The sequence below is a fragment of the Dermacentor silvarum genome, chromosome 1, assembly GCF_013339745.2.
Source record: "Dermacentor silvarum isolate Dsil-2018 chromosome 1, BIME_Dsil_1.4, whole genome shotgun sequence".
Lineage (NCBI taxonomy): Eukaryota > Metazoa > Arthropoda > Arachnida > Ixodida > Ixodidae > Dermacentor > Dermacentor silvarum.
In genome coordinates this window covers 326734856-326762334 of record NC_051154.1, presented here as the reverse complement: position 1 = coordinate 326762334, position 27479 = coordinate 326734856, and the positions used below count along the sequence as shown (strand labels likewise).

General features: G+C 45.4%; 2 protein-coding genes across 6 annotated transcripts in view; one reads left to right on the top strand and one right to left on the bottom strand.

The window, feature by feature from the left end:
• Positions 1-27479, top strand: part of LOC119437340 (uncharacterized) — a 583955-nt gene that overhangs the window by 245002 nt on the left and 311474 nt on the right. The window lies entirely within an intron of this gene.
• LOC119437342 (uncharacterized) overlaps positions 1-27479 on the bottom strand; it is a 528585-nt gene that overhangs the window by 398137 nt on the left and 102969 nt on the right. The window contains exons 8-11 of one of the 3 annotated variants that reach the window (XM_049660447.1): positions 15710-15838; positions 13777-13908; positions 1875-1967; positions 745-1051 (exon numbers count right to left, since the gene is read on the bottom strand). In XM_049660447.1, the coding sequence (XP_049516404.1) occupies positions 964-1051; positions 1875-1967; positions 13777-13908; positions 15710-15838 (442 nt within the window). In that variant the 3' untranslated portion in view covers positions 745-963. Of the gene's footprint in view, positions 1-744; positions 1052-1874; positions 1968-13776; positions 13909-15709; positions 15839-27479 lie in introns of those variants that run through there. The other 2 variants (XM_049660448.1, XM_049660446.1) reach the window with 2 other exon arrangements.

The following is a 27479-nucleotide window of genomic DNA, read 5'->3' as shown; positions in this document are numbered from 1 at the left end:
GCTCGATGCATAGAACGAAAGCGAACGTTGATACAGGCGCGCGTTCAGCTATCATCCAAATGTCGTACCATTTTCGGAGCCTCCCTATCGGATGGTGTCAGCATATTTCAGCTGCACACCCAAACTGCCGTAGCACCTCCTGGTTCCCCATTGAGGGTAAGAAGATCAGTTTTGAGGAAATCATGCAGCTCAGAGAAAAAAAACTGTTGCACAATCCTAAATATTTATTTTTTTTCCGAAAACTACAAACATCTTGTCTTGCAACGAACATTTTATTATGAGAAGCAACTACCGGTGACTGTCAGACCAACTAATTATGACATGCCGGTAGATAAACTAACGAGTTCCTTGATCAACAATGTTAGAAAGCATGTCCTTCAGATTTACCTGTGTAACTACTTTGTGTACAACGCTTCATCCTACAGTTAATCATAACACTGAGCATACTTTACTACTGTGGGTGTACGTTGGTCACAATGTAATATCTATGGGGAAAGGGCACGTCAGTAATAAGAGATTGAGCAACTGCACTTGCAATAGCTGATAGGTGTCATTACCCAACAGTTACCACCACGGCAGCAACATACATAATGTGAAGGCAGGGAGTCCCAACAAGGCTTCATCCTTAGGTTTGCCTGTTGTGCATAGTGTATCCTTCAAACAGCAGTCAACGGAAACACCACCAAAGTAGATTGGCAGAAATGTACCTTAGGATCTTGTTCCATGTGCCCTCGTTTGAGGGACAAACTAACGCCAGAGGCGTAATGAAGACACTGACCATGTCGTCCGAGGATTCTGTCTCCATGTACCCAACGGCAGTAATCTTGCGTGTGGCCAGTCTTCCATCTGCGACTTGCTTTTGAGAACTTGGGAAGATCACACTCAGTATCAGAGTCTTCAGAACTTAGTTTCTCGCTGCCAGGTGATTGGGAATCTGCTGTCACATTGTCTTGAAAGGGCATGTCACAATGCTTGTACACTGTCAGTCTGGAGACGCTCAAGTTTAACGACTGGAACTCCCCTGCTCCGGACACCGAGGAGCACAGCCAGGCTGAAAAACAATATTAGTTTCATTATTCTATGGCTTTCAGGAGATTTTTCTGGACTACTCGTACGTAAGACACTGGAATGAAGCATCAAAAGCAAGCTAGAAAAGGAACGGAGAAAGACTTGTTGGCTCCCTTCTCGGGCTCAGTTAACACTAGGCACAATAGTGCAACAACACTTGTGCCTGTATTATTTCTTTCCTCAAGCATTTTCTGCAGGTGAACATGCAGCTGCTCTACTATAATTACTTCGAATGTTCTCTTCCTCTAACAACAACTTATAAATGAAACACTTCATTGTTTGTAAACATCCAGCCATTTAGACCGAAATGTGCAATGAAAACGTGGATGGCCTGGATGGCATGGTTATTGCTAGCTGCTCAAGTTATGAGAATGCTATATAGATAAATTATTGCAAACATCTAAGCAAATAAAAGAGAATGGCAGTTGAGAGCATACAGTACAGTGATCCTGCATACCACAGCCCTAAGGAAACGCAATAGCAATAATAGTCCACTAAAGTTCTGTTCAAAGAAGTGAATTGAAACTGATGCAAAAATGTACAGCTGGAACGCTAAGAGCAGCCTGGTTTTGTTGCTTTTAGAGCAGTTTAAGTTGGAGCATAAGTAAATGTAGAATAACATATGGTTCCTGACTAGATTGCAGACTGACAAAGAAGCTAATAGTGTCTAGTAGTGAACTAGCACTCTGTCCTGTGCCCTGTCCTTTTCCACTAACAATTTTTTCGTACAGGAAACCAGTAGCAGCAACAGCAACAGCACCAACTACCCCAACTCTCTTCTTAGTTAAGCTGACGTTTCTCCTTACTTGGCACTTTTAACCGATGAGATTGCCGACTGGACTGATGACTGAGCTTGGTCTTCCCATAAAGACTTGTGCGAGTAGTACTGGCTGGTGCCGCTGAAGGAAGAGACAAAAGTTACAGCAACTAATTAAAAGAGTACCTAAAAAAGGAAGAAGGCTGAAATGTACCGGTTTACAGCTTCGGAAGATGATGCATTAATCAAATGCGAACAAATATAAGCTTTGCATCAATAGCACATGTACAAGGTTGTCCAGAAAGTCCATACCTCTTATGTTTTTTGTACCTTCAAAGATTCTGTATATGTTGGAGTAAAACTTCACTATGGATGAAAGCACCCAAGAACTGCACTATGCTGATGACAGATGACAACCTGGGGCAGCAATATTTAGACAGACAGCAGACATCTGAATAGTGCAACAGTTTGCCGAATGAAAAGGGATGAGGGCTGGCTTCCGAGCACAAAGTGCTGGTGTGTGGCACCATGCTATTTTGAAAAAAAAAAAAAAAGAACTTGTTGGACTATCTGGTTGAAGCTTGGGGAAGTCATTGTAGATAAGATGGACAGAAAGAACAGCAAACGAAACAACATAGGACCTGTAATGTCCAGGACCACAGCACCTGGACATCTTATTTGCACTACTACCCCATGTCACTCTCTTGTGGGGCTGGATCAAGGAATAAGTATGTCCAAATAGGCAGCAGACTAGCATACGAAGGCAATTTGACAGATGTTGTTGGGATCATTTGCAAGTGCTCAAGCACCAAACAGTGGGCCTTAGAAGATTTCAATCACTTTGACTGCAACCTAGAAAATAAAGTCCCAAGGGACATCCTCGTACATCCAAGGCAGATCAACTTGTTGCTTTCATTTCAGTCTCTTAAGTACAAGGATGCTTAGTGTATTAAGCACAGTTAGAAGTGTGATTGAGACCTAGTGCTGAGTCTATTATGCCGAGACTATTTGCACACCCCTATCAATGCAGACAAAGTTAATCTTGTATGTAGTTTAAGATTACAGCTTAAATGAACGCAAATAAAGTACAACAATGCAATGCAAAATTTTTTCCAAAGAACAGTCATTTAAGCGAAGTGTCCTTTTGCCACCAGGAAAGTGTCCATGTTCTGTGGTAAAATATTCGCTTTCAAAAAGTAATGAAATTTTTGTGGCTGTTTCATATACGGAAGAGTCATTCTTATGAAATCGCCACATGCTAAGGCACCATGCACTTGGCAACAACACTACATTGTTGTGCTAGTATATTGAGGACGGTTACTTTCAAAGTACAATTCGTAGATGCTGTCAGCAGCGCTTCAGAGGTGTGGCAGATAGGAAGAGCACTCGTAGTGACGTCACGCTGTTTAGAGCACATACTTCTATTTTATCTTAACAGCAGATAGCTCTTACTATTGCAGTACCATGCAATCTGTTGTGACAGTGGTTATTTATAAGCAATCTTCTGATGATATTGCTTGCAAAGTTATTAAAACAAGTGTTTCCATCACATCTCGCAACTATCAATTCTTCTGATATGCAGGAGACTGATAATCCTGGAACATGTTTATACATACACACATATATACCGTAAAATTCCGAGCAAGCGCCCCCACCCGTGCAAGAGCCCCCCCCCCCTAACTTCACTGCTAATTTCAAATTTCCGCGCCGTTCCGGGAAAGCGCCCCCCCCCCCCCCCCCTCCACACCAACGCTGGCCTGCCACATCCAGTCCACGAAAATGATGGCAAATTCGGCAAATCGCACCTGTGCACATCGGGCGCCCGGATGAGCCATTTCATCGAATCATGGTCGTACCCGGGCGCCCCAGTGGGCACGCGAGTGCATTGGGGCGAACTGCGGCTGGCGGTCTGTAGTACACGGACCGCCGGCCGACGGCGAGATCTGCCTCTCACACGGCACAAAGGAGTTCCCTGCGGCACAGTGACGTGACCACTCGTTGACTCAGGAGTGGTCGCGGCTATGCTCTGGCATCGCCGGCAGCTTCACCGCTGCTAATCACTCACCACCGATATCGTCGCTAGGCCTTTTTCAGTTCACTTCGAATCTGCAGCAGACGGCGCTTCAGAACGAACCGCCGACGCTCCCAAGCAGCAATGTTTTGTTACCGTCGTTGCCGCTTTACCCTCTCCTCGCAATAATTTCACACGATGAAGAAAACATGCCGATATTTGCGGCGCCACCAGCTGCGATGCGAGCATGGCCGAGCCGCGGTTCTCTGTCCGCCGTCAGTAGCCATGCACTGCAGCTGAGCTTCACTTGTATCGGAACTCTCATGAGTGCTAAACGTTTCACCGTGGACATGGTTTTTAATAAAGTGAACATTACGCGTCACTTTACTCTCGCGGACATAATTTTGCCTGGAATACAAGCTGCATAACCAATGTTCGCGTCGCCGGTCGCGGCTACGCGCCGGTGCAGCGTCGATGCGCTTTCTGTAGTTCTTTTGGTGGTTTTGAGTAACGGTGGTGTTGAGAGTGATAAACACCACTAACAAATCTTTGGCTTAATAAAGTTCATGTTCAATAAAATTTTAATGCTATTCCAACTTCACTTTTTCTTTTTGCGGAAAAATTTTGTCGTGGCCATCTTGAATTTTGGTGCCGTTCCGGGATAGCGCCCCCCCTAACTTTGCCGGTAATTTCGACTTGCTCGAGGGGGGGCGCTTGCTCGGAATTTGACGGTATACATACACATATATATACACTGATAGACTGCCTACTTAATTACACTACATTAGCTTATCAGTCAATAGAAAAAAAAAAACAATGGTTACAAGTCATTAAAACTTTGTGCAGAAAGTGCCTTGTCGCTCTGTGCTTCAATGAAACTGCAGTCAGTTGAGGATATCTCAATATGCTTCACATGCTCTGAAACAAATTTGCTTTTTATTTCAGCACTGACCACAACATAGTCGGGAAGATATCTTCCCACTGCCGCAAGGACTTTCCCATTTCATCATCAAGAATGCGTGCAAAGTCCGCAGTAATTATGCATTTGTATGAGCGTGGACTCGTCATCTCGCCATGCAAATAAAATGCCCATTATCAGAGATAAAATGTTCGTCAAGAAGCATGGCAGGGCAGAGACACCAAAATTAAGCAAAAGGACACTCAATAGTTCCTAGCTAACTCGCATGCAATTCCGCTCATAAAGCATTCATATCCGTTTCAAACATTTATTTTTTAAAGCCGAGTAGCTAACTTAAAAAATGCTCATGTATGATTGACAACCATTTATTTGCTAAAGGTACTGTCTGTGCAATGCACGAACTTGCATTTCCCTTTCATGATACTGCAGGGTACCCAAGGATTGCATAGTGACGGAGGAATTTTTTTTTTTTTTTTTTTTTGCTGTACAATGCCACACATTGCTTCAGTGCACAGTGAATAGTTAGTACAAGCCCATTCCGCTCTTGCGGTGACCGAGGCATACAGTTGCACTCTGAAAGTGTCGCATGGCATCTGAACCAGTATCTTTCACTTCGCAAACTATAGCCGCTGTAAACAGACTCTACTGACATTCTGAGTGTGTGGCTATAACCAACTGTCATGGCAGAGCAACCAAAGCAATGTTAACCAAGAGGGGAGATAAGAGGAAGGCATGCATGGAACAAAGACGTCGCCCATGATGCCCAGAGATTGCGGTTGGTTGATTACAGATTCTGTAGCGCGCAGTAGTAGGCCTCAGAAATGGCGATGGGAATATCAAGGGTTGAGAGACCATAGCATAGTTGCTGTCAAAAACCAGTCATGCATACTGCTGTTCCGCAAACCAATTCAACCTGGTGTAGACAGATTTTTTTTTTTATGACCTTCGCCATGCGAAATGTTACGGAGGCAAGGTGATATGAGGCTTAACTGACAGCATCTTTTCTACATTTCAGAACAGGCGCCACCCATGCCACTTGCACAGTTGTGGCATGTCCCCTTTGTACCACATGTTGAAGGCAAGGAGCTCCTGTTAGGCAGGTTCGTGGGCATCCGATTGCTGATTAGATCAAGGCGGAGCACAAAATGTTGTAAGCTGTTTAGCGCAGATTCTAGCTACCAAAAGGTCAAAGAATCATTGATGGGAAAATAAAAAAAAGTTCTGGTAGAGGGCTTGCGGCCTCTTTAGAACTGCGAGATGAGTAGCCTGCAAAATCTGAGCTCACAAGAGTCTTTCCCAGTTTTAAGGCAAGGGCGTGAAAAAGCTTCATGTGGAGACTTCCCAGCAAGCATGCCAATAAGTGTCTACACTATTCTTATAAGCGTAAAACCACTGACACGCTTGCACAGAATGCTGCCAGCTGTTCTCTTATCGTTTTGGAATGCCTATGAATCAATGCAAGGGAATGCTCCCAATTTTAACGCCATGGTAGATGTCATTCAGAGTGAAGGCGTCTGGTGATGATCATCTGGTGAAGCCTGAGGTGGTGTTCTAAACACGGCACCAGAGCTCATGCCTAGCTCAAAGTCATCTTCTCGGCCATGGTTATGGCTATTAAGCTACAATGGCACTATTTCAATTAAACCTAACGTTCAGTGATAGATCACCCCCTTCCCTCTATTGCATACATTCCGCTCTTCTGGGGGTGGCACGAAGGTTCGGTAACTTTAAGCCTGGTACAGAGTAACAGTCTTGCAATTTCAGTGATTTGGCAGCCTCTTTCTTGCTGGGCAGCATGTCTGCAAAGAAATCGCGAGTGTACTCTTCCAAGACTTGTTTTTATGTATCACACCATGTGACAGAGTAACACCGTTGCTGGACACTAGAAGAGTTAACGACGTTCGCGAATACTATAAGAAAGTGGGGGCTGCCCGTTCGATATGGAGCTGCCATCAACGAAACTGAAATCTACTGAATGTATCACAAGGTTAATGGCCCTGCTATACCATGCGTGCCTGAAGAAGGTTGGTTATCTGTCATTTGCCACACACACAGGTTCTCTGCATCCATGGTATAAACAAGCTGCTTTCCTCGAGCTTCGACAATCTTGCCACCTCACAGTGAATGGCGAGAACTAAACATCGCCACAACAGACCCGAGAAGAGGGGCAGTGACTGCAGAAATTAAAAAAGAAGAAGCTAATGTAGACTGATATCACATTAGGCCTCCTTCTGCTTGGTCGCACTTCCACACTGACCACTGCCACAGCAGGGGTAGCAAAGATACTGAACCGGCAGAAGAATACGTGAATTTTATGCCAAATGGAAAGCACTAGGAAAAAATGAAATCCTCGGGTTTTTTAACCAATGTAACCTGGGATAGAATGATTGTTCTGCAGACCGGCCTCGGAAAGGGTGGGGATGGGCACAAGGGTGCAGCACAGGCAAACTTGACAGGCAAAGACGAAGGCCGGCATACTTCTACAGAAAAAAAGGTGTGCCAACCAACGATTTCACATTTAAAATATTTTTGATCCAGCTACATGGCTTTTCTTACTAAGGTATATCTACAATGATCAAGCACACAGTGAAGTGGTGTACATTTTGCACATCAAAAAGCTTTCAAAAGCCACGTGCAGGGTTCAGCGTTTTCGGTTTAGAGAGAAAAAAAGACCTAAAAAGATAAGCCAAATTTATTTCCATAAGTAGTCAAGCGAACATAAAGGAAATGTTCTGCTAGACGAAAATTCCTCGAATTAGAAAGAGCCGTTGCTAAGATTTTCGAGGGAAGCCAGGCGCAACTGACCAATGCTGAATACCAGGAACAACCACAAGACACCGATGCGGAAAGGCGGAAGAACAATTTGTCTACAACTGTGCGCATTGTAGGTGGGTTCCCTTATCCAGGCACGTGGCGTAATGAAAATTCTCAGTCTTGCAGCCTGGTGGCTACAGATTTCTGTTTAGCGAAGAGAATGGTCAGAATATTCCTTGCAACAAAGGGGGCCTTTGCTGCAGAAAGAGCTGAGGTTCCGCCTTCATGGGGGCAGCACAAGGTAAAGAGAAAGCTGGGTGACACGAAAAGCGTTGCAAGAAAAGAAGCAAGCAAAGCACCTGTATACTTGAATGACGCTCAGATAAAACAGTAATAAAAGGCACCCTCGCACTGAAAGCTTGTTTTCACTGTCTTCTGACAAAGCTCGAGACTGCATGGCATGCCATTGTATCCCTACTCCCCAATATTCTATTTTTTTTATTTTTTGTCTTGCATAGTCTTTGCATTTGGTTTATTTTCTGTGTTTTTCATTCACAATTTCATGTAACCTCCCTTAATAAAGTGCCTGCATGGGGCCTGTAAGGTATATTATGAGTAAATGAACTAAAATGAAATTAAATGTTTCGTCTGCCAACGTCTCTCTGCAAACCGCAAGAACTATATGCGCTTCTGGCATCAGGGCATGCGCTGAGCAGACGACAACGAAAGTGCAAGCAGGCGTGGGAGCATGGCTAAGCATGGCTTGCATGACCAAGCACAGCCATACGCGGCCAGAGCGACCCGAGCTTGGCTCACTCAGCCCCCCCACCTCTATACATTTTTCTCCGATGTGTGGTGCCATCTGGTGAATGCGCTGTGAACCAGCAAACAGTGTTTCACAATCTGTCCCTTCCTGACAAGCGGAGTTGGTGCTCCTGTCTATCTTACTCTGTGGCTATAACAGAAAAAGAAGCGCTGGTGGTGGTGATGCCCTCAAAGAGAAAGAGGAAAAGCAAGGAGGTTAACCAGAAAGCAGTCCGGTTTGCTACCCCGAATAGAGAGGGAGAAACGAGGATGTAAATAGAGAGCAAGAGAGAGACAAAGAGGAACATAAATCCCACACGCAAATCATACGCAGCACACATCACACTATCTTGCGGGCCCGTCAATCACAGAAACGAACTAGCACACCTGCAGCCTTAAGTGCAGACATTCGTTTCACTATCCTAACATATTTTGTCTGACCCATTAAAAAAAAGAAACTGAAGATGTTGGAAACTAGGAGAAGCAAAGCTTTTGTGAAACAATCCTACCGTGGCCACATGTGTGCTGTCATGCATACGTGCTACACGACGTGACACACAACACCAAACAACTCAGAAGGCTACCTGGCACCTTGCCACAAGAAACATACTAAGTATGCATACAATACACCTCTCCCTGTTTGCAAACAGCGTGACGTCACTGTGGGGGCCTCTCCCCTCTGTCGCGCCTCCGAAGCGGGCGCTGGTTGACAAGAAACATTCGTGCGACCTCTTCTCCCGGCAGAAGAGCGCTGCTTGTATATCAACTGCCGCGATCGTAACTCTGGAATATTGCGATTTTTTGAAGTGGCAGCATTTCTGAACTGTGCTTAGAAAGTATAATCGTCCCCGTTTTACCGGTGCAACAACGTAGCGTTGTTGCCGAGTGCATGGTTCCCGTAAGTCATGCGTGTGGTGATTTCGTAAAGATGCACCTCTTCCGTAGATCAAACATCCACAAAAATGTACTACTCCACGAAAACGAACATTTTGTCACAGATTGTGCACATTTTCGCGGTGGCAAAGTGCTACTTCGCTAAATTACTAGTCTTCGAACACAAATTTGCATTGCATGGTCGTGAATGAACTGATTTGCGCCCCATTTACACTGTACCAAACGATATACAAGATAAAGTTTGCTGCTGTCAACTTTACATGTCTATGTGCATCATCACGACATAGAGTCAGTACCATGAAGGTGAATGCACCAATAACGAAAAAAAAAAGGAAGTTTAATTTTACTTAAGACCTGTGAGATCTGCATTAAATCACAATAATTTCAGTAGCTTGCCTTTAGGGCATTCCCCGTGATTAAATGTGGACACGCAGCTTCGGCAGCGGTCATACCTCTTACTCGATTTTTTTTTTGCGCACAGCGAGAATGGCCCCGAAATACATGCGCTCACTAATCATCGCGTCTCATTCAATCACACCTGTTCAATAATTACGGTTCCTTAAGTTCTACCGGAGCCTGGTCACTACGACTGGTTTTCTTACACGCAACACGCGTCCACAGTCTCGCAAGCGAGATGTATTGCTTATGTAGTACACCGCACACGCACGCACGCACGCACACACACGCGCGCACACACACACACACACACACACACACACACACGCGCGCGCGCGCGCGCGCACACACACACGCGCGCGCACACACACGCGCGCGCACACACGCGCGCGCACACACGCGCGCGCACACACACGCACACACACGCACACACACGCACACCACACGCACACACACACGCACACACACACGCACACACACACGCACACGCACACGCACACACACACGCACACACACACGCACACACACACGCACACACACACGCACACACACACGCACACACACACGCACACACACGCACGCACACACACACGCACACACACACGCACACACACACGCACACACACACGCACACACACACGCACACACACACGCACACACACACGCACACACACACGCACACACACACGCACACACACACGCACACACACACGCACACACACACGCGACACACACCGCGCACACACACGCGCACACACACGCGCACACACACGCGCACACACACCGCACACACACACGCACACACACACGCACACACACACGCACACACACACGCACACACACGCACACACACACGCACACACACAATGTGGTCCGTTTCCCTGCGCAAAGATGAGCCAATATCGTCGCTGCTCTCGCCGCACACTTTACCACAACAAATGTGGCACACATCCATGGAAAAGCCGATATTCTTCATTGCATAGTCCATCGCAGACCCCCACCAAGTGGTTCATGTTCTCAAGTAAAAAAAGGCTAGCGTCGCCACATTTTCATCACGTAGTTTACCACACGCCGATGTTCTCCGACACACATTAATGCTAATCTGGCTGGTAAGAGAATGGTGGAGGTTCATGTAAAATATAAAAAGAAATTAAAGAAATAAAAACACGCGTCCACGTGGCGCCCACCTGCACCAAATAAAGCGTGACTGCACCATGCAGAACGGCGGCTGTTTTTTGCCAACCAGAGTCACTGAACGTGCGCCGGTGAAGTCACGCTGCGACGTTGCTGGTGCGGTGCGACGTACCCCAGGAGAGGTCTATTGTGGGCTAATGGTTAGAGCACCGAGCTGTAATGCTGGAAGGCCAGTGTTCAATCCCACCATTGGACATGACATTTTTTCTTTTTCTGTGTGTGGGTTATGGCAAGACAGCAGAAGTACCCAAGGTCTGCAATGCACAGGAGGATTCACTTTAAAAAAAGAACTTCAGGCAGTGTACCCTATGCTCCATAGAGACAGTATGATGCTATGATCTTGCCACATGGCTGCTTCCAAGACTGAAATAATGGTCACATAAAATTTTAGTATATTTACTGCACCACAAGCTCACACTTTCTGAAGCATTGCTGCAAATATATGACCACAGGAATTACTTAGAAAAAATATTTTATCATCAAAGGGTTAAAAAAAAAGGTCAAATTGACCAATGCTGAATTAACAAAAGCCTTATCAGAAACAATGACAACTGAGTAGAATAGAGGTTCATCTAGCACTTGAAAGTTCCTCTGATCACATTTAGCTCAAAGAACAAAAACAATAAAACCACGAGGCCTCCTATATTGCTTTCTGCAGCTTGAACGGTGCTTTATCTGATTAGACGTTGACTGCTCGTACGGACTATTAAGAACATGAAGACCATATGACAAATTATGCAGATCGAATGCACATGCTGGAACGATTTAAAACGCACAGACCAAGGCAATGTTGGAATCGATGCAAAGCTTGTTTGAGTCAGTGAGCTAGTAGGAGTCACGGATGACAGAAGCACAGCCTTTCAAAATGGCACTTGGCCTGTTCCAATCACCTGCCACTTCGAAACTATGAACACATCTGCTATTTTTTTTTTTAGAGAACTTGCGATATAATTTACTATCAGCAGAACATGACATGTGCATTCTGCATACGGTAGCATTCTAGTTGGCTGGAAGCGAAAACTACTGCGGCATACCGGCATTTGGAAAGGGTGTTGCCGTTACGACTGCAGCATCAGCCACACGCACTTCGAGAGCCGCGAAGTTACGTTTTCTACGTAGCTTCCGCTGAAAAAGTAAGCAGTTCGAAAGGTAGAACGCCATCATGAACCATTATCAACAACAACGTAAACGAAGCATCAACGAACTGTAACCACCGACTCTTTGCAACTTGGCATGACAGCGACTCGTCGTGACACATTCACGACGTTCACATTAACTCAGGTGAATATTAATGGCAATGCTGGGTGGCCATTGCTCCAGATCTACCAAACAGCAGCATAGATAGCCTAGTACACATGATGCCACATGGAGAACTGCGCAAACATGAGTGCCACCGTTGTAGCATTCAGGATTGCACGTGGTGCCACCAAGATGCCGCACAGAAAATTGCAGCCCTCGAGATGAGAACCCACAGCCTTCATACACTGTATTGCCTTGCCCTGAAGCATACTAGAGACATGCCTTGAAAGCATGGTTACCCTAGCACAGTTCAACGTGAGCGACTTTCCACGCGGCCGCTAGCTCTTCTCAGCGGTCGTATTTTCGTTACGGTTGGGCAGCAGCGTGGGACACGCTGCCGTGTGCCCAGTTTGGTCGTGCATCCATGCTTCAGAACTTTGTGTGCGCCCTTCTTTCACCGTGAACGGGCTTGAAATGTTCTTTGTAACAGAACAGCACTTTTGAAGATGTTCCTCATAACTAGACGCAGTTTCATTACGCAGGGTCATAAAATCGGTAATGTCATTATAACAGTCGACGACCGATAATTCGGACTTCACGGGGAACGTGAAAATAAGTCCGAACTATCGAATGTCCGAAAAAACGAATATGCCTAAAAATATTTACGTTTTAATGCCCCTCTGCACGAAAGAAGTGGTCGATTCGTTGCGGCACACACTTCCGCTTACGTGACACTAAGTACGCCTATATTTCTGCCAGTTTTCCTGTTGTCGCTGTACGCTGACTGCAAAGGCACGAGTCGGATCCGCACGGCACATCATCATCCGAGTCGCTGTTTGACGGTGGGAGAACTTGCTCAATTATTTCATCATCGTTCAGTTCGGCACACAACACTGCGCTGTCGACATATGCAAAGTCTTCAAATGTAACGGTGGCAGGAATCGCAACACCGCAGCCTAGCAGGTCATCAATGATGTCCGCATTTGAGCTCATTGTGGTAGGCGGCATTTCAGGCTCTTCAGTTGCGGAGTCATTCGGACTGCAACTCAAGACTCATTCAGAGTCGGACTACGAGGGGATCGTTGGTGCCATTTGACGCGGCCTGTCGATAACATCAAGAGAAAGACTTCTTGGCGACAACAGAGCACTGTTTGGAACGGCAACTAAACAGACAAAATGGCGAGAGCAGGCCATGTGCTGGGATGCCGAAATGGGATGTGATGATCGCGATGTTGATGCGACCTCACAATTCCAACAGAGCCTCCAAGATCGGCATTTGTAATTTAATCTGAGGCATAGTGCTATGACCGAGACAAGGCCTAGGGGATTACCAATTTATGTGTGGTCTCTCAGGCCATATCTAATGGCTCGTATCCCTGAGGCCATATTTCATGTCTTATCGAGGTTGTCAGAAAAGATAATGGCGGCAGAATCCGCGTACGCTACAGTCACGGACAGAGTTCGGATAATCGAATGTAGAGCTGGCGGCTGTTCGGAATATCGGTCGTCTTTACACATTAAGTCTACGGGGCCATTGGCGGGGCCTCGACGACACTCTCCGAATTACCGAGCATGTCCAGATTATTGGTGCCCAATTTATCCGTCGGCGACTCTATATCCATAATTATATGTATCCGATGAGAAAACAACGACGAATGCCAAACCCCCGAGAAGACACAATGAAAGCTTCGCTTTAAAACAAAGAAGTCTCGGCATTGTTTGCAAGTAGCCGCAACTCACTTTTCCTTGGCCGATCCCGTTTTCTGTCTTCCATTGCTCTTAGGCCCTGTCCACAACCTCATGCGTGGGTATTTCCGAGAGCATTTAGTGCTGCAACAGACATGTTTGCTCGGTGTGTCAGGGCAGGGTCGCCTAAAAGATAATTGTAAAAAGAGTTGAATTTCTAAGCAGAAATGAAATTATGCAGTTAGAGAAAATAAAAAAGGTTAGCATTAGCAGGACTTATTTCCCTTGTTATTTTGACCAAGATGACAGGTAGACCATGTTTAAGGGCCTCCCTGTGGCACTTTTCAAACATGGTAGCTAAAACCACCCATCTGCTAGACAATGATGTCACGAACACCTGAACAAAATATAGTAACCTGCATTTTTATTCGGCCTAAAAAAATGCACATACTGCTGCTTCATAAGCCCTCAAGTTTCCCTACAGCATAGCACTTTTGGTCTATGTCATTCAATATAACACTTGGCATCAGTGCCTGCCTGGTTAGTTTAGAAAAAAATTGGGGCCTATAATGTGCATGTACATCTAAGTACACAAGCATTTTCACATTTTGGCCCTATCGAAATGCAGCCGGGACCAAACCAGTCACCTCGAGCTCAGCAGCACAACATCATAGCTAAGGTTCCGTGTTTTCGGTATATGTACCTATAAACACAAAAAATTAAACCCCGAGGCGGTTTCCTCTGAATAGGTGACAACTGAAAAACCCTGAATTTCCTTTCAATTCCGTACCCCATTCTCTTCTATCTTTGCCAGCATGACGGTTTCCAAGTATTAAGGCCACGCATAAATTTTCTGAAACAAAAAAGAGGACATGGGAGTACCCAGGACAAGCTCCCCCCCACAGAGCCCTCTACTCTTTCCACTTGAGCAGAGCGACCAGAGAAGAGGAGGCAAGTTCCTCCTCGCCCTTCAACGTTTTCCAAGCTCCAATAAACATAAATTTCTGTCCGGCATTGGTGTTAACTAACAGAGGTAATTAAAGGGACATACAACCGCTCACAACATGAATTGAGATAACCCCGCGGATGGAAAGATCGTCTATCGTATTGGATAGAACGGGCCCTATTTTTCTTATTGAACATGGATTTGTACTTTAATTCTTCACTAAAAGTCGTGAAAAATGACCTTTGGCGCCCCATGCGGCAAAAACATGAACCTATTTAAGAGGTCTACCACGTGACCTACCAGTGTACGCTGTTCCTGGTCTTTTTATTAATATTGAAATGCAGTAACATTCTTTCTACTATAAGTTTTTTCTAACTTACAATGTGCACATAAGTCTTCGTTTGTAGCGAGTAGAAAAGTGGCGCTGCCTTCGCCTTCGTTTTTGAGGACTTGGCTTGGCTCATCTATCGAGTGAATAATGACGACGGGAGCCAGCCAGCCACGACGTAGGCGTGTACTTGGGAAAAGAACGCGGTGCAGCTGTAAGAAAGGTCTGTACAGCAACGTAAACTTATTGTACCAGTCTATTTACTTTTAAATGTGGCTGGAAAGGTGACAATATAGGTGGTTAACCACAGTTGCACTTTCTCTAGTGAAAGCAGGACGATGGGCGGCTTTCACAATTTGCAAGGCGGGCTATCGGCATCGCTATCACTTCTCAGCGTTGCTGGAGGAGGGACTGAATTTTTGTTATGAGCACACTAGAAAAGTGAAATTTGCTCAAATTCTACTTCACATTTCTTTTCAATTTTTCCCTACATGTCAGAGGAACCCCTGGGGATAGCAGGATAAAAAAAAAAAAAGTAATCGGAAACGTTTGACCAAATTCGCTGTTCTAATAAAGAGTCCCTCCTCAAAGCAGTAGGCAGTCAACCGGAGCCGTAGGCCGCCACCATGGGAGGGAAGCCTGGCATGATTTCTCCAGATGTCATGTGTAAGTATTGCCTCTGGCATACTGAACAAATTTCCATGAGCACACACCCTGAAGGACCTGGTGACAACTTTCTTTTGGGAATTTTTCTTGCTGGCTGCCCACTTGGGTTATCCCCACTTTGTCGCAGTCCATACGTAACAGCAAGAGGCAGCTTTTCGACGAGGACTATTGGCCTCCTGCATATATAAAAAACGCCACGTGAATAAAAGCCTGTTTCCGGGAAACTGCACAGAGTATCCAGCAATAGTTTGTAAATAGCTAACACAGATGACAATCATGAATCCCCCCTTAATTTTTTTTTGTTATGATCACTTATACAACAAAGGTCAACTGGAATTTTCAGGCAAACAAAGGTAGGTACAAAAAATTACACCAAAACTCATCTCAACGATGACTGTCGACAGCAATGCAAATAGCAATTGAGCAATGTAGCGACAGACCATATTTCTGAAGTCCCATTTATATGACATGTGTAGTCATAATTCTGAGACTTTGGTTGCTTCGGCTATATGCTACATACTCCGATATCATCCCCCTTTGCTACGGCAAGCGCTTGCTAACGTCGACCATAAGCATGGAGGCACGACGACTGTATTGCTCCGACACAGTGACGATGGAATGACGAAGAAGGAATGACATTGATCCAATTACAAAGGCGTATAATGATGATGGCATGATGACAATGAGATGTCTATTCTTAAATTATGATGATGGTATAACGACTATGACAACGATGGCGTGATGACAATGGTATGATGAGAACCGGATGAAAAAGCAGAAATCGCAATGATGGCATGATGGAAAACGCTGTGGCCAACAATCGGCTGACCAAAATCGGTGCCGTGTCGGCCTAGTGTGAATGAGCCTTGAGCGCGCAGCGGAGCCTGTCAAGCAGGCGTCGGTGGAATTTAGTAGGCGTGCAATTCTCGGAGGCCATGCTTTGGTTGGAAAAGTTTTGTTGATTCCCGTGAGGTGGTGCTACAAATATTATCGTTCACTGCAAAACATTGTTATTTTGTTATTCGTTCAGCTTCTGCTCGACTTTTTGTTGCATTGCATAGCAACGGACGGAAGTGTTAAGCAACAGTATAAAGAATAAAACAAATCAACGCATGAAGTAGTAAAAAGAATGGAAAAACATTGTCTCCTGCCAAGATTCGAACCCTGGTTTTTTGCGTGGGAAGCAGACATTCTACCTCTGAGCCACGGCGGGCTGTGTGCTACCGATCGCAGCGCCCCAAGCGGGGTTACGGTCATTTGGCTTCACTTTTGGAAGCTCGTTCCGGCCACTCTCCAATGCTGTCACTAATTATGATGATGGTATAACGACTATGACAACGATGGCGTGATGACAATGGTATGATGACAACCAGATGAAAAAGCAGGAATCGCGATGATGGCATGACCAAGAAGGCATGACGACAACTGTATGACAATGGCTGCATGGTAGCATCTGTTTCACAATTGAATGATGACAGCATGATTAAGATAGATTAACGTCGTTCGATCTACAAAGGTTGTATGACAATGAGGCGTGACGACAATGGGATGATGACACTGAAGTGATGATGATGGTGGCATGACAACAACGGTATGATGAGGGCCGGATTTCGAAGTTACAATGATGACGACAGAACAACCACGACAGTATCCTGATGACGGCATGATAACCAATCCATGACGACGACTGTACGACGACTATGCAGCGACAACAATAGTATGACAACGGCATGATGACAATGGCATGATGAGAGTTGGATGACAAAGCTTGAGTGACAATGATGGCATGACTAAGACTGCATTATGACAATGGTCTCACAATGAGGTGTGATAGAGGTCTGGAGACAATGAAGGTATGACAACGGAATGACAAGGGCGGCAGAATCATTATATAATGACAACAGTACGACTACAAAGCAATGACAAAGAAAGATTGACATCGATAAAACGATAGCATGACGACAACGGGATAACATTGCCGAAGTTATTACAATGATAAAGCAAGAGTGCGACGATGACAACATGACGACAACTATGTGATGGCATGATGACGATGGAATGATGAGAGTCTGATGACAAATGTGGAATGACGACGATGCAACGATCAGGACATGATCACGACTCCAAACACATGCCTAGTGGCCCAAGCTATTAGATAACTTGGACCCTGGGTCAGAGTAGAAGGCGTGATGGCGACAGCATGACGAGAGTCAGATCAGGAAGTTGGAATGACAACAACAACCTTTGGCATCAGAGCAGATCCGGCAGCTGCACGGGCACGCTCGCTAACGCTGTGCTGTTTTTTGCTGCAGGACACTGCCTTCGACAATATGCGTACACGCCAACACGGTCTTCCGCAAGGTGATGCCACTGCTGCTGCGCGCACCGACGGCTGGTTCTACCACCTCAATGCATGGCATGATCATCGTCTCATCAAGCTAGCCAGGGAGGCGTTTCCACTGGCCTTATAAGAGGAGACGGCACCGTTGGACTGGCATCAGAGCAGATACGGCAGCTGGGCGGGCACGCTCACTAACGCTGTCCAATTTTTTTGCTGCAGGTAGGCTTTTTATACGGTTACTTATATATGAACTAAAGCTTTTATCGGTAACGGCTACTGCTCTGCTCTGGTGCCATCCGCTGTTTTGACTGTCTTGTTCCTGTAACCATTTCAACTTTGTGCTGTGCATTCATCATGCCTAGAAATAGGAGCGGCGTGGACGAAACTAACGCTGACGTGTTGCTGGCCCTCACGAAAGCTTTGAGTGATAAAGCCCCAAACAGCATAAAGGAAGGTGGCGAAAGTTCTACTGGACATGACCACCAAATTTACTGGAGCAATGAATGACCTCAGGTTAGAGTTGAAGAAACACGATTCCTCGAACAGTGTCATAAAAGCTGAGATCTGTAAACATGTCAATGGGATTTATAAATACGAGTTTCGAAGAATTTAGGAGGAAATCAAGTCGCTTCGACAAGAACTGACTGAAGTAAAAAAGGAAAACCTTGAGCACCAGAAAGAAAACAAGAAATTAAGCAGTGAAGTAAAAGAAATCAGGAAAGAACTCGCAGAACTTAAACAGTATGGAAGGAGCAACAATGTCGAATTGAAGGGTGTTTCGGTTGCGGAAAACGAAAACATGCGCGACACAATTGAAAAGGTTCCGAAATACTTGCGCATTGCACACTCCTACCACGACATTGACGCTGCGCATCGTGTTCCCACAAATAGCAGCACGCCCCCAAACATTGTTTTGAGATTCGTTTCGAGGACCTCCAGAGAAAACTTCTTAGGGGCAGCCAAAAATGACCGACTCAATAGTTCCATGCTTGGTTTTGAAGACAACACGCCCGTATACGTCAATGAACATTTGCGTCCCGAGAACAAGGTTTTGCTAGAAAAAGCCATACAGGCCAAACGAGAGAAGAACTGGAAGTTTGCATGGGTAGCCGATGGAAAGATACCAATGCGTAAAAGTGAAAACTCGAGTACTACACGTGTCATCTGTCGAGGACCTTAATAAAGTAAACTAAGCTTACCATGGCTGAAGTTCATAAATCTAACCCGAAAAGAAAAGAAAAAACGCTTTTCCACTGCACCACCCCCAGTATAAAATCTTAACCTTCTCTCGTATATATCGCAGCAAGATAACCATTATGACGTTATAGCAGCCACTGAAACATGGCTGAGAAAGGAAGTTACCATATCTGGATATAAAATGATATCTCAGCCACATTCATCTCATTCGTGCAGTGGTGGCGTTGCCTTTTTCGTTAAGAACGAACTCTCCTTATCTATACTACCTGAATTCACATGCAGCCGAACATATATTGAATCACTTCTTCTACAGATCGAATTCTCACTAGTCAGTGTGATTTACTGCCCACCAACCACAGCCACTAGCTGTTTTCTTGACAAACTTGAGGACATTCTTTCAGCCCTGTCAAGGAGTGGCCGTCCACAGGTTATAATTCTTGGGGATATAAATATAGATGCCTTGAACGCTAGCCACAAAGAATGTACTTACATAATACAATCGTATAATTTTCGCAATCTAATCGACCAGCACATCAGAGACCATTTTATACCATGTCCTCACCAACATTCCTACTGACATAACAGCAGGCGTTTTTAACGAGTCACCTATCACATACCAACATTTGTCACAATAGAAGGAGTGCCTATGGTAAACCATGCTGGCCACAGAACATCTTACAGAATTGATTATTGAAAAGTCCGTAATTTTTCACTTTCAATTAGTTGGCACGAGGTTTAACATGACGATGTAGACCAAGAATTTACTAATTTAATTAATGTTATTACAGAATCCGTTAGAAACTCCAGGACTATCATCAGCAGACGCACATATGAGATACCAATTTGTCCCTGGATGACTAAGAATTTATTAGATGCGCTTAAGGCAAAGGCCTATTGGTATCGTAAATGGAAACGCGATAAGCATAATGCCCATCTTGTAAGTGAGCACAAAACTGCCCGTAAAAAATCGGTAGCTATGTCACGTAAATGTAAAAAAGAATACTACTCCAACCTTATTCAACAAGCAGTTGGTAACTCACGGAAAACGTGGCAAATAATCAACGAAGCAACAGGACACACTCGTGATAAAAAAATTGTACCAGATAACGTTACTAAGGATACTGTCAATGACTAACACTTTACCAATGTTGGTCCTTCTTTGGCCAAAACATTGCCTCGTCCCAGCAAAGCATCGTATGAGCCTATTTCCACGACAAATAGTTTTGTTATAAACAATGTAGAGCTATGTGAAATTATATCTATTGTACGTAAGCTTGTAATTACTAAAGCGCCAGGTCTGGACGAGATTCCAGCACACGTTGTGGGAATCCTCGGGTCCCATAACCGCCGCACTGGCAGCGAACGTCGCGTCAAGCGCATGCGTGCCAGGGAGAATTGGGAGAGGGGAAACTTTCCTTCCGCGGGCGGCGCGCGGGAATCTCAAGCGCTATCAGCGCCACCGGGTGGGTCACGTCAGATCCCGCTGATATCGCCCGGGTCTTTTTGGTCTCCAGCAAACGGCGATGGCGGAAGTCTCCACCGCCGCTCCCGATTCCCGCACGTGGTTAGTCAACCGCGTTCGTGCCGCGGCAAACGCCGCGGCCCCCCCGTATTTCCCAGTTGGTAAGTCGGAAGCCTTCTTTACCTAGTGTATTATTCTCTTCGAGGGAACCCTCAGCGATGTCAACTATAGCTAGCTGGCCTGCTCGAAGTGTTAGTTGCAGTCGTAATAAATGCTTTCCGAGTGTACACGTGGTTGTCGTCTATTGTTTCCTCGAGCTTGTACCGGACCGCGGTTGATGCGCAGGCATGGGCCTACCGCGGGGCTCGGTGTGTCGAGGCAGAGGGCCATTGGCATCCCCCCTTATCCCGACAACGTTATAAAACAGAACATTGATATAATAGGAGACATTTTATGCAATCTACTTAATCACTCATTATTTACTGGAATATATCCATCGACATTCAAAATAGCCAAGGTTACCCCCGTCTATAAAGAGGGGGACAGGTCTGACCCTTCTTGCTACCGGCCGATAGCTGTACCAAGTGTTCTTGACAATATCTGAAAAAAATCGCAAAACGCATGGACTCATTTTTGGACAAATATGTGTTACGTCCATATCAACATGGGTTCCGACCTATGCGTTCTACAAACACAGCCGTGCTTACACTAAGTCAGACATAAAATACCGCCCTTCAAAATAACAAATACACCGTACCGTGGTGGTCTTTCTTGACCTCAAAAAAGCATTTGATACCGTCGACCACGAAATCTTACTTTACAAATTACGTAAATATGGCTTCCACGACACTATATGGGATTTCTTTCAAAGTTACCTTAAAGGCCATCAACAAACAGTAACTATTAATAACATTACTTCTTCCCTTCAATCCATACAATCAGGTGTGCCACAAAGTTCTGTATTAGGTCTGTTGCTGTACTTGCTATACATAAACGACTTACCACAAGTACGAACCACGGCCGAAATGCTCATGTATGCTGACGACACCGCCCTATTTATTACCGGTGATAATATTTCTGATATAGAAGAAAAAATGAATACAGAACTAGCGAAACTTGCCGATTGGTTTGCTGCTAACAAGCTTACCATAAATCCCAATAAAACAAAATATATGGTATTCCACTCCCGAACTAAAGCTACTCCACATAATGATATGCTACTACGTATTATTTAATTGCCCTATCGAACGTACCGACTATTTTTCTTACCTTGGTGTCCTAGATAGCTGCTGAAATTGGCAGCTTCAGATAGATGCTGTGTGTTCTAAATTAGCTTCTTCAAGTTGTTATGCCCTCGTGCAAGCTCGTGAATATTTTGACGCTTCAGTACTCTGCCTTTTGTACTTTACTCTAGTGAACTGCCACCTTTTGTACTGTGTAGAATCCTGGGGTTTAACATATGGTTCCTACCGTGAACACGTAAGACATTTGCAAAAACGAGCTATACGGACGATAACTTTCTCGCGATACTATGAACCAAGCAAACCCCTGTTCTCTATGCCAAAAATCTTGCCTTTTGATTTTGTATGGGGATTAAGATTAGCCACATGTATTAACAATGTTATAAGACACAACGAGCCATTCCCCCTTTCGTTACTCTGCACCCCACTACGCCACACCAGGAACCAAACTTTTGGTAACCTAAATATTCCGGAAATAAAAAACGCCTATGGCAAACGACTGCTACAGTACGCTGGTGCGAAAGTCTGGAATGGAATTCCACACTACATAAAGAACTCGCAGAACTTGCTGAGAGCAATGAGGAATTACTACTTCGAATTCTCTCTGCTTCCTAAACTAATAAATATTTACATTCTATTTTTGTTAGACCATGTACAACTTATTTATCAAGGTTTTCATGTGTTTATTACGAAGTGGCGTAATTTTCCTGTTCTCTTTGTTAACCTGTCGAACAGATTATTACTAATACCTATACAACATGTCTTATACTTAATAGCGCATGAAAAGGGACGAGGCGCGGATGGACGACGTGGACACAGCGCTGTGTCTGCGTCGTCCATCCGTCCCTCGTCCCTTGTCTTGTGCTATTAAGTATAAGACATGGAATACCAACTCTTACGCTCTGTCAATATACAACATGCTCTTATTAGCAAATCTATGTACAGTAAAAGCTCCATGATACGATCACGGCTAATACGAATTTCCGGATGATACGAATTTTTCTGTGGTTCCGGCCGAGCCCCATTACTTTGCAACGTGCTAGAGAACGGTTGTTACGAATCGATTTTCAGCCTGCGTCGGTTGATACGAATAAACGCCGCCCCACCGACGGCCGCGAAAGAGAACAGCGCGCAGTCACGCGCTTTCTCTCCTCTTTTGGTGCGGAGGCGCGGCGCCGGGCAGCGCGGACTCTGCGACTGGGCGCGAAGAGCTTGAAGCGGTGGCGCTTCAAGAAATAAATGCTTTTTACGTACATGTGCCTGAGTGAGTTCACCTCTGACTCTTTAATGTAGCTACAGTTGAATCTCGTTAATTCGAACACGCTTATTTCGAACATACCGCGCACCGACAAGGCTCTTAGCAGCGCGCCAAATAACGCGGTGGCGCCTCCGACCGGCATTGCTCCGACACCGCCATAGAGCAAAAGCTCAGGAGAGACCCCTCAATGCCGCGCGCGAAGGAACAGGAAAAAAAAGAACCCGGAGCGGAAATTTCCCCCTCTCTCAAATTGCAAGGTCGCCGTTTCTGCATCGCGCCGGAACAAGCGTGTTCGTGCCGACTGGAGTGTTCTAGACAACCGTATTCTAGCACACACTAGTGCCGACGTTCAGCCACGCGGATAAAATGGCAGTGAACCCTTCTCCTCTATTTTCTAGTCACATGTTGACCTTGCACGCTGCTGCAGCAGCGCAGAGGGAAGCAGCGGCGGAGGCACAGTCGGGCCAACGAAACTCCCACGCCCGCAAACGCTCGCTTCTCGATAACTGCAGAAAACGAAACTTCAGGGGGCGGCTAAAAAGCTGGTGCCAGCACGGCGGCGGGCGCGCATGGAGATGTGCGCACGGAGTCGAAGGTGAGAGAGCTACGAGGGAGTTGAGAGGGAGGGCGAGGGGAGCCACCGAAGCGGCGGAGTTGACGCGGCCAAATCCGCTTCCCTGCCGCCCTCCTCCCTCACCTTCGACGGTCTCCGCGCGCACCCGTGTGCCGGCGCCGCCCGCTCGCTCCCTGAAGCTTCGTTTTCTGTCCTTATCGGGAAGCGACCGTTAGCCGCCGGCGTGGGCAGTTTTGTGGCCCGCGCTTGCTATGCGCTTGCGCGCCGCGATATTTCACGACTCGCACCGTTCGTGCATCGTGCTATGGTGCACGAATACTTCAAAAATACGTCCTTTAAGTTCGAACAAATTTTCGGGCCCCTTCGAGTTTGAATTATCGAGATTCGACAGTAGTTTTAATTGTGTTTCGATGATACGAATTTCGGCTAATACGAATATTTTTCGTGACCCCGTGAGATTCGTATCATCGAGCTTTTACTGTACTACTATTACTCAATTATTTGTGTTTTTTTTTGCGAAGTGTTGTATTTTCTTGTATATTTTTTTAACCAAGTTGACTACACTTATACCAAATAGTATGACAGTTTCTTATATGTATATGTCTAAATGGGCCCTGTACTAGCCATTGCCAACGGGACCATACAGATTGCGCGTATCTTGTACAATGAAAAGTATATGTGTAATAAAGAAAGAAAAAAAAAACCGCGATGGCATTACTATGGTGGTGTGAGAACGAATGCATGACTATATGACGGCGATGCAATGACTCCAACGGCATCACTACGTTAGCCTACGTTATAAGACAGCTTGGGCCACTGGGTTGAGGGAAAAAGCGTGATGACGACATGACAAGAGTGATATCACGAAGCTGGAATGATGACAAAGGAACAACCATGATGGCATCCTGACCAGGTAGACCACTTGGGCGACTGGGTCGGCGTAAGAGGCTAAATCATGGGTACTCAAAGTGGCAAAATAAAATAGAAAGGTTGCCAAAAGCCTACACTTTCGATAATGGGCAAGAGACACTGAAGACTGAGATTTGCGGGAGTAAGGCAAAGAACTTGAAGAAAGGCATAGTGCATACTGTATCTTACGCGCAGGCAGAGAGTGCTGCCTGTGTAAGGCTGCTATAGTTAGGCGGTCTGCATTTAACATTTCTGCTCATTTGTATATCAGGATAGCAGCTCATCTAAAGCAATAATCCCTGCCCCTTAGCTCACCCTTTCTTTTAAAAAGTGTATGTGAATTAGGCAGGAATGGCATCCATAATAAAGCATTAACTCTAAGTGTACAGTAGTGAACAATGTTATTTTCCATTTGGGTCTTGTGAGAACTGCTCGGAATGTTGGTGCTGTGTTATGCCAGACCGCTAGCCTAGGACAAGTCTCTTGAACACACACTACGATCTTCCGTTATTCACACTGCATAGCCCACCCACCATGCACACAATTTGCGTACCTGAAAACTAAGAGGTGTTTGTCGCATGTTACCTTTAACTCCACAAAGATTTGTAAACATACACTATTAAATGCTTCGGTTCTTAGTGGAAAATTTGTATCAATATGTTAGGAACAGACTACCTTCTCTCACCGAGTATGTAGTAGCTTTCCTGGTGTATTGGCGTTTTTGCGATTGCTCTACCCATAGGTTGACAAACTCACTCATGAGTCGACTCATTCAGATTCAGACTGACACGCGAGCCCGAGTAAGCTCAAGCAGGTCCTAGGGGTGCGAGTTTGAGCGAGCACAGCAGAGTAGAACTTTGGTGAGTCCAACTGCGCCCTAAGATAAATATGCAATTTGTTAGTGAGCCTGAGTGAGTTCCATTTATTTTGTAAACCTATTCCACACCTAGAAACACCTAACATTACTCAATTTATTCAATGTGCTCGCCAAAATGTACAGCATATCCCTACGAAGGTTGAACTGGATATGCTTAGCAGTTCGCAAACAGCAAATGTTTCATTACGACAGCAACCACCAAGACAATCAATTGGCACAAAATTGATTTTTTCTTGCAGTGGCTGCAAAGCAGCTGCAACACAAATTATTCCGCCTTGTTTCACCAAAGACGCACAATATTCACACCAAATTTCAACTTCATATACCTTATATAGTTTTGAAATGACACAATGTTAAGAACTAAATATGCTACAAAGATCTTGATATATATGCTGCAAGTATTTCGGCAAATTCCCAAGACCTGACTAATTAACCCACACACTTCTACTTTTCCACACAAATCGCTCTTGACATACCCAAACGAACATTCCTTCTATATTTTATTCTGGAAGATTTTTTAATAAATTTTTGCCCACACCTGCAGTGGACATTCTTCACCACATCTGCTACCTGCTTTGCTGCAAAATGCATAGAGGGCTGTACTAAATAAACAAAAGCGATTGCTCATATTGACGCGTGCTCTATGTAGACATTTAGACTACGATGACGATATGTGCTTTAACGTGCTCCGTGTAGTGGGACAGGGGGAACTCGAAGACGAAGAAGACGTCTGTTGTTCTGGTGTTTTCTAAAGCTGTTCCGCCGTCTTGTTCAACGTGTTGTATCTAGTTCGCGTTGACACGGGACAATATGCAAGTCAGCCGTGTTAGAACACTGCACAGGTAGACTTTCTCAACCCAGGCCCGTTTTTACGTTGGGCTGCCCGCCCGAGCTCGACCAAAAATTTTATGGGGAGACCCGTGCCCGGCCCTGGAAATAATCTACGTTACCCGCCCGGCCTGGCCCGCCACCGCTTTACCTCAGGCCCAAGCTCGGCTCAAAACAAGCCCGAACTTGGCCTGAAGAAGACATGTTTTTCAGAGTCGAGACGCACGAGGATAACTCGCTGCACGTTACATGCACACCACCAGAAAGTCCAAGCCTGGCCCGGGTCAAAAAGCACATTCCGTGCTCTAAGCCGTGTACCCTTCAAGAAATTTCACCAATGCCCAAGGCCAACGTTTCCCCCCACAGCTGCCCCAGTGCACACCCATTTTCGCCAAAGCTTCGGTCAGATTAGCAGCACATAGTATCACACAGTCTCCTACGCAGACTGGCACCAAGTGGAAAGCGCAGCCAAAGTAAAAAGCGAACTATAGAATCACTGCTCTTGGGGTCGTTATTGAGACTTTCTTTCTCATCTTTCTTTGCGCTGCTTGCAGTATGTGCAATTCCAAGCCATTGTTCGTTGTCAAAATCACCGTGTTTGTGCCTCCGCAGATGCAGCAAAATGGTGCAGTGTTAAAGCGCACCTATAAGTTTCAATTTATTGTAGGGTAAATGTGGCTAAGGAAGAAAGTAGGCCTAGTCGGAGGCGTTGCCTTAGGGCCCATTCACAATTGCGACTGGCGACCAGAAATCTACTCAAGACAAATGATGTTCATTCACACTGACAAATGCGGCCAACGAGTCGCTAAACCGAAATGTCTCTCGATATGCCGTTCACGTCTGCTTGAAATGTAATCGCCATGTAAAATAAGCGTCAGCATATACGGACGTCCTGTTCCTTTGCATCTGATTGGTTCAGCTGTTCTGCGACTGCGCGACTTAAAAAATGAGCAGTGAGCGACTAGCGCGAAACGGTTGCCTTTCGAGAAAAGCGATCATTTGGGACTACTATTTGCGACTGGTCGCTTTGCGACAAACTTGGTCCCGCAACCTCACCTAGTCGCAAGTGTGAATGGGACCTAGCACAGAAAACTAATGGAGAAAACTGAGATGAACACCATAGAGCACCT